This window comes from Dromaius novaehollandiae, chromosome Z, assembly GCF_036370855.1.
Source record: "Dromaius novaehollandiae isolate bDroNov1 chromosome Z, bDroNov1.hap1, whole genome shotgun sequence".
Classification (NCBI taxonomy): domain Eukaryota; kingdom Metazoa; phylum Chordata; class Aves; order Casuariiformes; family Dromaiidae; genus Dromaius; species Dromaius novaehollandiae.
The window spans coordinates 73029604-73043061 of record NC_088132.1 but is presented as its reverse complement, the minus strand read 5'-3'; the positions used below and the strand labels follow the sequence as shown (position 1 = coordinate 73043061).

Below are 13458 nucleotides of genomic sequence, written 5' to 3'. Positions count from 1 at the left end.
CTGAGCACCCCGCAGCATGGCGGTCCCAGCACCCTGAGAGTGATGCCCACCTCCCCAGGGCGGCCCAAGAGCTTTGCCCCGGCCCAACAGCCGCTCTTCTCTGGGAATCGGGGTCTAAGACTTTAAGCAAGCACCACTTTGGTCCGTAGTGGAGCCACCGTGAGCCACACAGCAGAGCGAGAGCCTGCACGCTGCCAGCAGTATGCCCTGCTCCCGGGGGGCCGGGCTGGCCCCCGCCCCGGGGGCACACGAGCAAGGAGCAGCTGGCTCCACACAAGCTGCTGGAAACATCTGCATGCAATCGCCCTGTCATATCGTTAAGAACCACAACTTTGGATACACCCAGGTTCTGCAACGCCTGCGCAGAGCTGGCACCGGGAGCCCCGGCAGCAATAAAAAGGAGGGGGAGCCGGCACCTGGACAGAGACCTGCGAGGAGCACATCCCGGGCATCAGCCAGCACCTCCCAGCCGCAGAGACCATGCAGGTGGCTGCCATCCTCCTGCTGCTCGCCCTGGCGCTGGCGACTCCCAGCTCCTCTGCTGAGCAGACGGTAAGGCGGCTGCAGGCCAGGCTGGACCCAGGCACTGCTGGCTGTCCCCTAGGGCTGGGTGCCGGGCACCCCATGCTGATTCCTTCTTTGCAGTGTGTCCTGACAGGACTTTGGTTCAATGACCTGGGCTCCAATATGACCATCAATTCTGTGAACAAAGCAGGCGAGTTCTCCGGCACGTACCACACGGCAGTGAAAGCCACCAGCAACGAAATCAAGATTTCTCCACTACAGGGATCCCAGCACCGTGAGAACAACAGCAACCAGCCCACCTTCGGATTCACCGTCAACTGGAGTTTCTCAGGTGCTTCACCCTTCCCCAGCCACCCCGTGGTGTCCCCAACAGCCCCTTGACCTTGCCTGCAATGTCCCTGATATCCTCTGCCCTCCCCGGAGATGCAACTGATGGTCCCCTGCCACCCCTGCGATGTCCCCATTGGTGCCCTCTCCTCCTCCAGGATGTCCTTGACCATCCCTTGCCCTCCCCTGCAATGTCCTGGATGGCGTCCTGCCCTCCCCTGTGGTTTCATGTCTCCTCAGTACAAGAGAGACACGGAGCTATTGGAGTGAGTCCAGCGTAGGGCTATGAAGAGGATGAGGGAACTGCAGCATCTGCCCTAAGCGGAAAGGCTGAGAGAGTTGGGTGTGTTCAGCCTGGAGAAGACAAGAGTGAGGGGGCATCTTATCAATGTGCTTAAGTATCTGAAGGGAGGGTGTCGAGAGGATGGGGCCAGAGTCATTTCAGTGGTGCCCAGCGACAGCACAAGAGGCAACAGCCACAAACTGAAGCACAGGCAGTTTTGTCTGAACACGAGGAAAGACTTCTTTACTGTGAGGGAGACCAAGCACTGGTACAGGGTGCCCAGAGAGGTTGTGGAGTCTCCTTCTCTGGAGATATTCCAAGCCCGCCTGGACGCAACCCTGTGCAATGTGCTCTAGGTGACTCTGCTTGGGCGGGGGGGTTGGACTAGATGATCTCCAGAGGTCCCTTCCAACCTCAACCACTCTTTGACCCTGTGATCCTGCGATGGTCCCCTGTGATGTCTGTGACAGTGCTGCAACCTGCCCTGCAATGTCCCGGGCGGTGCCCTGCCCTCCCCCGTGCTGCCCCTGACGCTCCCCCAGCCCCAGCCCTGCAGCTGTTTGGGTAGCGGCACCTCCCAGGCCCCGTGTCCCGCTCACGTCTGGGGCAAGTCCCGTCCGGGGGGCGGAGGGGGCAGAGCCGGACCGCCGCCTTCCCCGTCCCGCGGGGCGGCTCACGCCTCCGCCCCGCGCTCTCCCCCCGCCTCTGCAGACGCCACCAGCGTCTTCGTGGGCCAGTGCTTCGTGGACAAGCACGGGGAGGAAATTTTGAAGACCGTGTGGCTCCTGCGAGAGCAGGTCGGCAGCCTCGGCGACGACTGGGAAGCCACCAGGTGAGCCCCGGGCGGAGCGGGCGGCGCGGCTGGGAGCCGGCGCAGGGCCCTCGGCGGCGGCCGCGTCTGCGGGCCCGTTGCCGCCGGGCGCCTCTGCCCTGACCGCGCTCCGCCCGCTCCGTCCCGCAGAGTCGGCGTCAACGTCTTCACCCGCCAACCGGTGCGCAGGGAGTGAGGAGCCGCGGGCGGCGCTGCCCCCCCGCCGCCGCCGAAGCCCCCCTACGCCGCCGGAGCCCCCCCCCGCCCCCCCCCGCCCCCAATAAAGCTTTTCTGCAAACGGCCGCCTGCTCTCGTCGCTCCGCGCCGTCCCGCGGGCCCACGGCCGGGGGGAGCGGGGGGGGAGAGACGCCGTCTGGCAGCCGAGCCCCCGCCACAAAGGGCGCCGGAGCCGGAGCCCGGGCGAGGCGCGGCGAGCAGGGACTGCCCCGGCGCCCGGCGCCCCTTGCCGGGGGCTCCGGGGCCGCGCGGGGGCGGCAGGACGGCCCGCGCCCGGGGAAGCGCCGGGGGCTCCGTGTTGCCGAAGCCGAAACGCCTCCCTCTGCGGGGCTCCCTGAGGGCAGCGGGAGCCCGAGTGACAGCACGGGAAATGGCTGAAGAACAGCTGAGAAAAGCCGGTGGAAGACTGCGTCGCTTCAGACTCTCTGGCTAGCAACAAACATGGCATAAGGAGAATTTTAGAACTACAGAATTAAAGCCATTTTTAAAAGCCCTGCGTTACCATGATTAGTTGTCAGCATTAAAATACAAAATTCCAAAACACCGGGGATATTTCTTTGTAAACCAAACAGCTTTCCTCCACTGAAAGCCAGCTTGGCAAGAGCGTAGCACCATCCTAGGTGTGCCTAGGCAGAGCTCAGGTAGCTTGTGAAGCCTACCAAAAGTATCCCCCCACTTCATGGCTGACTAAGGGAGCTGCTGCGGCAGCAAGCCTGCTCTTGGTGGTCCCGTCTCCTTAGCCTGCAATAATGCCAAAGCAAAGGATTTCCAGGCCTTACCTTGCTCTTTGCAAAACCAGGAATTCCTTGGCTCCCCTTTCTTACAGCGAGCTTACTTTACCTCCCTCACGCTCACTCCTCCAGGCTCTCGTTAAAAAAAAGGAAGCCTCGCTTGTCTGGCGATCATCCAGGAGCTTACAGGCAGTCCTCACTCCGATTCCCGATGGAAAGTTTAAAAGGTCTCCTACCTTTGAGGTGGTCCCTGGCCTTTGAGGGCAGCAGCCTGTGGTCCTGCCACATGATGCCAGCTCCTGGAGGAGCCGTCAGGGCACCAGAGCTGTCCTAGAAAACTCTACTCGCAGCAATTTCCTTTCGGCTTCTAGACATCCTTTCGGGAGGTATAGCCGCTGTCCGTCATCGTCTCATTGGCTATACGTACAGGGAGGAGCTGAGAGAGTGGGGGTTTTTTCCACTAGTAATCGCTTCAACTACCACCCGGCTCCATCCAGTCTGGCCTCGCTGCTCCACGGGGTTCAAGGGTGCACACAAGGCTCACGAGTTCGCCCCTGCTCGCTCCCAAGATGGCAGCGACCAGCAAAACGGAGTCAGTCGCACTACTGTTGATGCTCTTCTGCTTCCACGTTGCCCCCTGGGAGGCTTCTCCAGCCTCGCTCTCCTCCATACTGCATGCTCGTGAGCTCAGGGATGTCTCCTTGCTCCTTCTGCAGTGTCTGCAGCACTCGTCTGCGGATTCCCTTCATTTCGTGTTGGGATTGACCAGTGGGGAGCGTGGTATTTTTGCGTCACTTGATACATCCTAATGCACAGCCGTGACTAAGCCTTCCAAGAACACGCCGAATTATAATGATCAGAGCTCCTCTAATCACTAATCTTAGAGACCTCTTCACCATTCACCAACCCATCCTCCTTGGTTAGACACCCGTCGCCTCCAGTCAAGTGGCTGCTCCGCTGTCAGCATGCGTTGTCCTTGTAGGCCTGCATGGATCTTGGCAAAGTCAGGCTCAACTCTCTGATCCCGCTCCACAGAAAAGCAACAGCTTTCATTCACTAAAGCACAAATTCCTCCTTGAGAAGCTAGCAGAAAGTCCAGGGCAATGCCAGGGCTCTGCCCCACCATCCCACTAAAAGATGGCATTTCCTGATGCAGTGCCTGCAAAGCGTCTAAGGCTGAGTTGTCTATTTGTTGTGTTGGGGTCGAAGTTAATTTGGCCTTCTCAGGTTGTTCCACACCTAAGCAGGGTATGAAGCATTGAACAACTTGATGGAATCGGGTTAGTCTTTGAACCCAAGGGTTATTGACAGTCTGCTTCTGTCGCAGGGGATCATGGTCGTCTATTCTGAGGCACTTCTCTAACTCCCAGACAGCCACGGTTCCCAAGGACATGTTCTATCGCCATTCAGTAACACCCTATGACAACGCCGTCTGGTGTCCCCCCCGGAGTCAGGCTGTGAATGTTAGGCCTTTCTGTGGGGACGATGAATATATCCCATTGCCAGTTTGGGTTACGTACCTTTGACAACGGCTCAGCGACTCTGTCACATCCCAACGGTTCCAGGACAGAGGAAGACTTGCTAACGAAAAGCCAAACTCCCCAACCCGTGTATAGAGTCACAGTAGATAACGGAACCTGGTGGCTGACGGGAGAGGGCCGAGTACCCAACCAGTGTGGGGCCAATCATATGCAGGAAAACACGTGTACGTCAATGGCTGTCCAACTAATGCAGCAGCATCCACTGGCTACCTCGTGCCCACTGCCTCAGGTTAGTTTCTGCACCCATTTTTGCAATGCAGGTTACCGTGTTGTACTCCGGAATGTGTTCTGCTAATAATTGACACGTTCTCCGGCTGGGTGGAAGCTTGCCCTTCTAAACGCGATGATGCTACCAGAAGAGCGAAAAAGCAGCTGAAAGAATTTGTTCCCCGGTTTGGACCACCTGTGGTAATTGAGAGTGACCGAGGCACTCACTGTACAGCACTGATCATTTGCGATGCGTGCAAAGCTTTAAGCACTGAACAGCAATTGCACTGTGTGCATCACCCGCAATCAAGGGGGCCTGTGGAATGAAAGAATGCCGATGTGAAGACCTGCATTGCAAAAATGGGTGCAGAAACTAACCTCAAGTGGCCAGAGGCCCTCCCGATCCCACTGATGCATAGTTGAAACACGGCAAATGGAAAACATGGACTCTCACCATATCAAATCCTTACGGGAAGGCCTACGCTGCAGCCACCCACACCTCCAACTGAACCAAGAAACCTGACGTGAGAGGACGATCAACCGTCCGATTACTGTAGCAAACTAAGTGAGAGTTTTAGGTTTATACACCCAGAGGTGCATGACGCTCTTCCAGAACCCGCAGCTGAGCCCTGCCACCCCTGACAACCCGGTGACCGGGTATGTGTGCAAGGACACCAGAGAAAGAACGCTCTCCAGCCCTGACGGCAGGGATCTTACCAGATCTTATTAATCCCCAAGCCTGCTGTATGCTACAAAGGACTGCCCTCTTGGATACCTGCGTCCCACTGCAAGAGAGTAGCAGCACCTGCAGAACCCAGCCCCACCAACCTCTCTTCTGAGCACGAGCAATCAGATCAGGAACCCCACTGTAATCCAGATATGACTTCCAGTTCCTCAGCCTCTCAAACCCCATGATATAACCTCAGGTCTTGAAAGAACCTGTGAGTCCTCTTCACATTGTTGCAGGCAAGAGCGAGCCACGGAGTAGCATGCCCTTTGAAAGAGCGTGTGTCTTGGCGGTGTCTGCGGTCCCTGCTATTGCACTGCGTAAAGTCTAAATGGTGCCCGTTGTGAAGAGGTGGCGACTTTTGGTAGGCTTCACAATCTACCTGAGCTCCACCTCAGCACACCTAGGATGGTATGACAACATGGTGGTCCGATGGATGCAAGGGCTGGCCAAGCCCACAAACCAGTCACAAGGTTGGTTCTGCGCTCATGCTCCTCTCGGCACCCCTGGGGAGATGCCAGCCCTCGCATTCCCCGATAATAACAGCTGGAGGCAGAAGTTTCATGACACGCACAGCTTCTCTAACTCCCAGACAGCCACGGTTCCCAAGGACATGTTCTATCGCCATTCAGTAACACCCTATGACAACGCCGTCTGGTGTCCCCCCCGGAGTCAGGCTGTGAATGTTAGGCCTTTCTGTGGGGACGATGAATATATCCCATTGCCAGTTTGGGTTACGTACCTTTGACAACGGCTCAGCGACTCTGTCACATCCCAACGGTTCCAGGACAGAGGAAGACTTGCTAACGAAAAGCCAAACTCCCCAACCCGTGTATAGAGTCACAGTAGATAACGGAACCTGGTGGCTGACGGGAGAGGGCCGAGTACCCAACCAGTGTGGGGCCAGTCGTATGCAGGAAAACACGTGTACATCAACGGCTGTCCAACTAATGCAGCAGCATCCACTGGCCGCCTCGTGCCCACTGTTCAGGGCTTTAGCAATTAAAGTGCCCTCAGAATAGACGACCATGATCCTCTGCGAACTGTCAATAACCCTTGGGTTCAAAGACTAACCCGATTCCATCAAGTTGTTCAATGCTTCATACCCTGCTTAGGTGTGGAACAACCTGAGAAGACCAAATTAATACTTCGACCCCAACACAACAAATAGACAACTCAACCTTAGACGCTTTGCAGGCACTGCATCAGGAAATGCCATCTTTTAGTGGGGTGGTGGGGCAGAGCCCTGGCATTGCCCTGGACTTTCTGCTAGCTTCTCAAGGAGGAATTTGTGCTTTAGTGAATGAAAGTTGTTGCTTTTCTGTGGAGCGGGATCAGAGAGTTGAGCCTGACTTTGCCAAGATCCATGCAGGCCTACAAGGACGACGCACACTGACAGCGGAGCAGCCACCTGACTGGAGGCGACGGGTGTCTAACTGAGGAGGATGGGTTGGTGAATGGTGAAGAGGACTCTAAGATTAGTGATTAGAGGAGCTCTGATCATTATAATTCGGCGTGTTCTTGGAAGGTTTAGTCACGGCTGTGCATCAGGATGTATCAAGTGACGCAAAAATACCACGCTCCCCACTGGTCAATCCCAACACGAGATGAAGGGAATCCGCAGATGAGTGTTGCAGACACTGCGGAAGGAGCAAGGATACATCCATGAGCTCACGAGCATGCAGTATGGAGGAGAGCGAGGCTGGAGAAGCCTCCCAGGGGGCAATGTGGAAGCACAAGAGCATCAACAGTAGCGAGACCGACTCCCAGGCGGGGACCAGCCCGGCCCCCCTCACTCTGCCATGTGGCTCACGGTGGCTCCGCTACAGACCAAACTGGTGCCAACCACCTGGACCAAACCACCTTTGAGGTGGCCCCTGGCCTTTGAGGGCAGCAGCCTGTGGTCCTGCCACATGATGCCAGCTCCTGGAGGAGCCGTCAGGGCACCAGAGCTGTCCTAGAAAACTCTACTCGCAGCAATTTCCTTTCGGCTTCTAGACATCCTTTCGGGAGGTATAGCCGCTGTCCGTCATCGTCTCATTGGCTATACGTACAGGGAGGAGCTGAGAGAGTGGGGGTTTTTTCCACTAGCGACCGCTTCAACTACCACCCGGCTCCATCCAGTCTGGCCTCGCTGCTCCATGGGGTTCAAGGGTGCACACAAGGCTCACGAGTTCGCCCCTGCTTGCTCCCAAGATGGCAGCGACCGGCAAAACGGAGTCGGTCTCGCTACAATAATCGGACAGTTGATAGTCTTCTCACATCAGCTTTCTTGGTTCAGCTGGAGGTGTGGGTGGCCGCAGCGTAGGCCTTCCCGTAAGGATTTGATATGGTGAGAGTCCATGTTTTCAGTGTGCCGTGTTTCAGCTATGCATCAGTGGGATTGGGAGGGCCTCTGGCCACTTGAGGTTAGTTTCTGCACCCATTTTTGCAATGCAGGTCTTCACATCGGCATTCTTTCATTCCACAGGCCCCCTTGATTGCGGGTGATGCACACAGTGCAATTGCTGTTCAGTACTTAAAGCTTTGCACGCATCGCAAATGATCAGTGCCGTACAATGAGTGCCTCGGTCACTCTCAATTACCACAGGTGGTCCAAACCGGGGAACAAATTCTTTCAGCAGCTTTTTCGCTCTTCTGGTAGCGTCATCGCGTTTAGAAGGGTAAGCTTCCACCCAGCTGGAGAACGTGTCAGTTATTAGCAGAACACATTCCGGAGTACAACATTTAGGCATTTGCATAAAATCAACTCGTTAGCTAACAAATGGTCCATGGGGCCTGGGCTGAGCTGAAGGGATGGTCTGTTTCCCACGTTGTGGGCTAAACCAACAGGACAAGTACTACACTATTCTTGTGAACCTGAGGGAAAGAATGGTGCAAGCCAATTTTGGGCCAGGCAAGCAAGGTAAGGCAGGAGAGACTCCGAGGCGCAACCAGGGAGCCGTCCAGGGAGCACCCAAGAGTGTCAGTGAGCAAAGAACAGTGATGCCGCAACCAAATGTCCTTCTTGATTTGAGGGATGTTGTCCTGCAACTGCACAAGGTCTTGCAGGCGTGAGAAGGAGGTCTGATCTTTGGACAAGGAATAAATATAGCACTTGCAGACGGCAGACTGTGAAGGGCTGCATTTCTTGCAGACTGAGCTGCAAGAGCATTTCCAATGGCAACATCATTGCGGGAAGAGGCATGAGCTTGGCATTTCACAACAGCGACTGCTAAAGGGAGCTGTAAAGCACCTGAGAGAGTTGCTACGTATTGCTCATTACGAAGAGGAGTTCCTGCTGAGGTCAGAAGTCCCCCTTGTTTCCAAAGCTGCCTGGAGTCATGAGCAACTCCAAAGCCATTCCTAGGCACCAAATACATTGCAGCAGAGAGTCCTTTAGTGAGAATCCAGGCGCGAGTTCAAGCAGCCAGTTCAGCTACTTGTGCTCGTGTCCCACCAGGGAGAGCAAAGGCTTCTAGTACCTGATTTTGAGTACAGGCAGAAAATCCAGCTCCTAAGGTACCACGTGAATCTCGCAAGCAAGACCTGTCCACAAATAGGACAAGGTCAGGATTCGTTAAAGGAACACCTTTAGGATGCAGCCAGGGAGAGGAAAATAAGTCACCTAACAGGTTACAGTCATGAGGTTCGCCATCAGATGCAGTAGGTAAAAGAGAAGCAGGATTAAGAGCTGAGCATCATTTCAGACTGATAGCATCAGGAGATAAAAGTGCGCATTCATACTTTGTAGTATGACTAGTGTAGTACTTGTCCTGTTGGTTTAGCCCACAACGTGGGAAACAGACCATCCCTTCAGCTCAGCCCAGGCCCCATGGACCATTTGTTAGCTAACGAGTTGATTTTATGCAAATGCCTAAATGTTGTACTCTGGAATGTGTTCTGCTAATAACTGACACGTTCTCCAGCTGGGTGGAAGCTTACCCTTCTAAACGCGATGACGCTACCAGAAGAGCGAAAAAGCTGCTGAAAGAATTTGTTCCCCGGTTTGGACCACCTGTGGTAATTGAGAGTGACCGAGGCACTCATTGTACGGCACTGATCATTTGCGATGCGTGCAAAGCTTTAAGTACTGAACAGCAATTGCACTGTGTGCATTATCTGCAGGAGAAAGTGCTGGGGATGGCAGCAGGGTGGCAAACGGGCAGCAGGAAGGGTTTTAGGGGGGGCCAGCCCTTCGAAGGGGTTTTCCCTGGCTCAGGGGGTCAGTTTGGGTTGTCCATCGGGGCTCGTTGTGTATCACACACAGCCTGTGGTAGCCCCCATCCCCCTGCCCGGGTGCTGAGCACCCCGCGGCATGGCGGTCCCAGCACCCTGAGAGTGATGCCCACCTCCCCAGGGCGGCCCAAGAGCTTTGCCCCGGCCCAACAGCCGCTCTTCTCTGGGAATCGGGGTCTAAGACTTTAAGCAAGCACCACTTTGGTCCGTAGTGGAGCCACCGTGAGCCACACAGCAGAGCGAGAGCCTGCGCGCTGCCAGCGGTATGCCCTGCTCCCGGGGGGCCGGGCTGGCCCCCGCCCCGGGGGCACACGAGCAAGGAGCAGCTGGCTCCATACAAGCTGCTGGAAATATCTGCATGCAATCGCCCTGTCGTACCGCTAAGAACCACAACTTTGGATACACCCAGGTTATACAATGCCTGCGCAGAGCTGGCACCGGGAGCCCCGGCAGCAATAAAAAGGAGGGGGAGCCGGCACCTGGACAGAGACCTGCGAGGAGCACATCCCGGGCATCAGCGAGCACCTCCCAGCCGCAGAGACCATGCAGGTGGCTGCCGTCCTCCTGCTGCTCGCCCTGGCGCTGGCGACTCCCAGCTCCTCTGCTGAGCAGACGGTAAGGCGGCTGCAGGCCAGGCTGGACCCAGGCACTGCTGGCTGTCCCCTAGGGCTGGGTGCCAGGCACCCCATGCTGATTCCTTCTTTGCAGTGTGTCCTGACAGGACTTTGGTTCAATGACCTGGGCTCCAATATGACCATCAAGCCTGTGAACGAAGCAGGCGAGTTCTCCGGCACGTACCACATGGCAGTGACAGCCACCAGCAACGAAATCAAGATTTCTCCACTACGGGGATCCCAGCACCGTGAGAACAACAGCAACCAGCCCACCTTCGGATTCACCGTCAACTGGAGTTTCTCAGGTGCTTCACCCTTCCCCAGCCTCCCCGTGGTGTCCCCAACAGCCCCTTGACCTTGCCTGCAATGTCCCTGATATCCTCTGCCCTCCCCGGAGATGCAACTGATGGTCCCCTGCCACCCCTGCGATGTCCCCATTGGTGCCCTCTCCTCCTCCAGGATGTCCTTGACCATCCCTTGCCCTCCCCTGCAATGTCCTGGATGGCGTCCTGCCCTCCCCTGTGGTTTCATGTCTCCTCAGTACAAGAGAGACACGGAGCTATTGGAGTGAGTCCAGCGTAGGGCTATGAAGAGGATGAGGGAACTGCAGCATCTGCCCTAAGCGGAAAGGCTGAGAGAGTTGGGTGTGTTCAGCCTGGAGAAGACAAGAGTGAGGGGGCATCTTATCAATGTGCTTAAGTATCTGAAGGGAGGGTGTCGAGAGGATGGGGCCAGAGTCTTTTCAGTGGTGCCCAGCGACAGCACAAGAGGCAACAGCCACAAACTGAAGCACAGGCAGTTTTGTCTGAACACGAGGAAAGACTTCTTTACTGTGAGGGAGACCAAGCACTGGTACAGGGTGCCCAGAGAGGTTGTGGAGTCTCCTTCTCTGGAGATATTCCAAGCCCGCCTGGACGCAACCCTGTGCAATGTGCTCTAGGTGACTCTGCTTGGGCGGGGGGGTTGGACTAGATGATCTCCAGAGGTCCCTTCCAACCTCAACCACTCTTTGACCCTGTGATCCTGCGATGGTCCCCTGTGATGTCTGTGACAGTGCTGCAACCTGCCCTGCAATGTCCCGGGCGGTGCCCTGCCCTCCCCCGTGCTGCCCCTGACGCTCCCCCAGCCCCAGCCCTGCAGCTGTTTGGGTAGCGGCACCTCCCAGGCCCCGTGTCCCGCTCACGTCTGGGGCAAGTCCCGTCCGGGGGGCGGAGGGGGCAGAGCCGGACCGCCGCCTTCCCCGTCCCGCGGGGCGGCTCACGCCTCCGCCCCGCGCTCTCCCCCCGCCTCTGCAGACGCCACCAGCGTCTTCGTGGGCCAGTGCTTCGTGGACAAGCACGGGGAGGAAATTTTGAAGACCGTGTGGCTCCTGCGAGAGCAGGTCGGCAGCCTCGGCGACGACTGGGAAGCCACCAGGTGAGCCCCGGGCGGAGCGGGCGGCGCGGCTGGGAGCCGGCGCAGGGCCCTCGGCGGCGGCCGCGTCTGCGGGCCCGTTGCCGCCGGGCGCCTCTGCCCTGACCGCGCTCCGCCCGCTCCGTCCCGCAGAGTCGGCGTCAACGTCTTCACCCGCCAACCGGTGCGCAGGGAGTGAGGAGCCGCGGGCGGCGCTGCCCCCCCGCCGCCGCCGAAGCCCCCCTACGCCGCCGGAGCCCCCCCCCGCCCCCCCCCGCCCCCAATAAAGCTTTTCTGCAAACGGCCGCCTGCTCTCGTCGCTCCGCGCCGTCCCGCGGGCCCACGGCCGGGGGGAGCGGGGGGGGAGAGACGCCGTCTGGCAGCCGAGCCCCCGCCACAAAGGGCGCCGGAGCCGGAGCCCGGGCGAGGCGCGGCGAGCAGGGACTGCCCCGGCGCCCGGCGCCCCTTGCCGGGGGCTCCGGGGCCGCGCGGGGGCGGCAGGACGGCCCGCGCCCGGGGAAGCGCCGGGGGCTCCGTGTTGCCGAAGCCGAAACGCCTCCCTCTGCGGGGCTCCCTGAGGGCAGCGGGAGCCCGAGTGACAGCACGGGAAATGGCTGAAGAACAGCTGAGAAAAGCCGGTGGAAGACTGCGTCGCTTCAGACTCTCTGGCTAGCAACAAACACGGCATAAGGAGAATTTTAGAACTACAGAATTAAAGCCATTTTTAAAAGCCCTGCGTTACCATGATTAGTTGTCAGCATTAAAATACAAAATTCCAAAACACCGGGGATATTTCTTTGTAAACCAAACAGCTTTCCTCCACCGAAAGCCAGCTTGGCAAGAGCGTAGCACCATCCTAGGTGTGCCTAGGCAGAGCTCAGGTAGCTTGTGAAGCCTACCAAAAGTATCCCCCCACTTCATGGCTGACTAAGGGAGCTGCTGCGGCAGCAAGCCTGCTCTTGGTGGTCCCGTCTCCTTAGCCTGCAATAATGCCAAAGCAAAGGATTTCCAGGCCTTACCTTGCTCTTTGCAAAACCAGGAATTCCTTGGCTCCCCTTTCTTACAGCGAGCTTACTTTACCTCCCTCACGCTCACTCCTCCAGACTCTCGTTAAAAAAAAGGAAGCCTCGCTTGTCTGGCGATCATCCAGGAGCTTACAGGCAGTCCTCACTCCGATTCCCGATGGAAAGTTTAAAAGGTCTCCTACCTTTGAGGTGGTCCCTGGCCTTTGAGGGCAGCAGCCTGTGGTCCTGCCACATGATGCCAGCTCCTGGAGGAGCCGTCAGGGCACCAGAGCTGTCCTAGAAAACTCTACTCGCAGCAATTTCCTTTCGGCTTCTAGACATCCTTTCGGGAGGTATAGCCGCTGTCCGTCATCGTCTCATTGGCTATACGTACAGGGAGGAGCTGAGAGAGTGGGGGTTTTTTCCACTAGCGACCGCTTCAACTACCACCCGGCTCCATCCAGTCTGGCCTCGCTGCTCCACGGGGTTCAAGGGTGCACACAAGGCTCACGAGTTCGCCCCTGCTCGCTCCCAAGATGGCAGTGACCAGCAAAACGGAGTCGGTCTCGCTACTGTTGATGCTCTTCTGCTTCCACGTTGCCCCCTGGGAGGCTTCTCCAGCCTCGCTCTCCTCCATACTGCATGCTCGTGAGCTCATGGATGTCTCCTTGCTCCTTCTGCAGTGTCTGCAGCACTCGTCTGCGGATTCCCTTCATTTCGTGTTGGGATTGACCAGTGGGGAACGTGGTATTTTTGCATCACTTGATACATCCTGATGCACAGCCGTGACTAAGCCTTCCAAGAACATGCCGAATTATAATGATCAGAGCTCCTCTAATCA

At 57.3% G+C, this 13458-nt stretch overlaps 2 protein-coding genes across 2 annotated transcripts; both read left to right on the top strand.

Annotated features, from left to right (window-relative positions):
* Nucleotides 1-300: 300 nt before the first annotated feature.
* Nucleotides 301-2641, top strand: LOC135324720 (avidin-like). The gene is made up of 4 exons (XM_064501553.1): nucleotides 301-552; nucleotides 646-856; nucleotides 1847-1967; nucleotides 2097-2641. Exons 1-4 carry the CDS (start codon nucleotides 481-483, stop codon nucleotides 2140-2142), a joined length of 450 nt encoding a protein of 149 aa, XP_064357623.1. The 5' UTR covers nucleotides 301-480; the 3' UTR covers nucleotides 2143-2641.
* Nucleotides 2642-10150: 7509 nt separating this feature from the next.
* Nucleotides 10151-12345, top strand: LOC135325085 (avidin-like). Its single transcript, XM_064502562.1, has 4 exons — nucleotides 10151-10222; nucleotides 10316-10526; nucleotides 11517-11637; nucleotides 11767-12345. Exons 1-4 carry the CDS (start codon nucleotides 10151-10153, stop codon nucleotides 11810-11812), a joined length of 450 nt encoding a protein of 149 aa, XP_064358632.1. The 3' UTR covers nucleotides 11813-12345.
* The last annotated feature ends 1113 nt before the right edge of the window (nucleotides 12346-13458 follow it).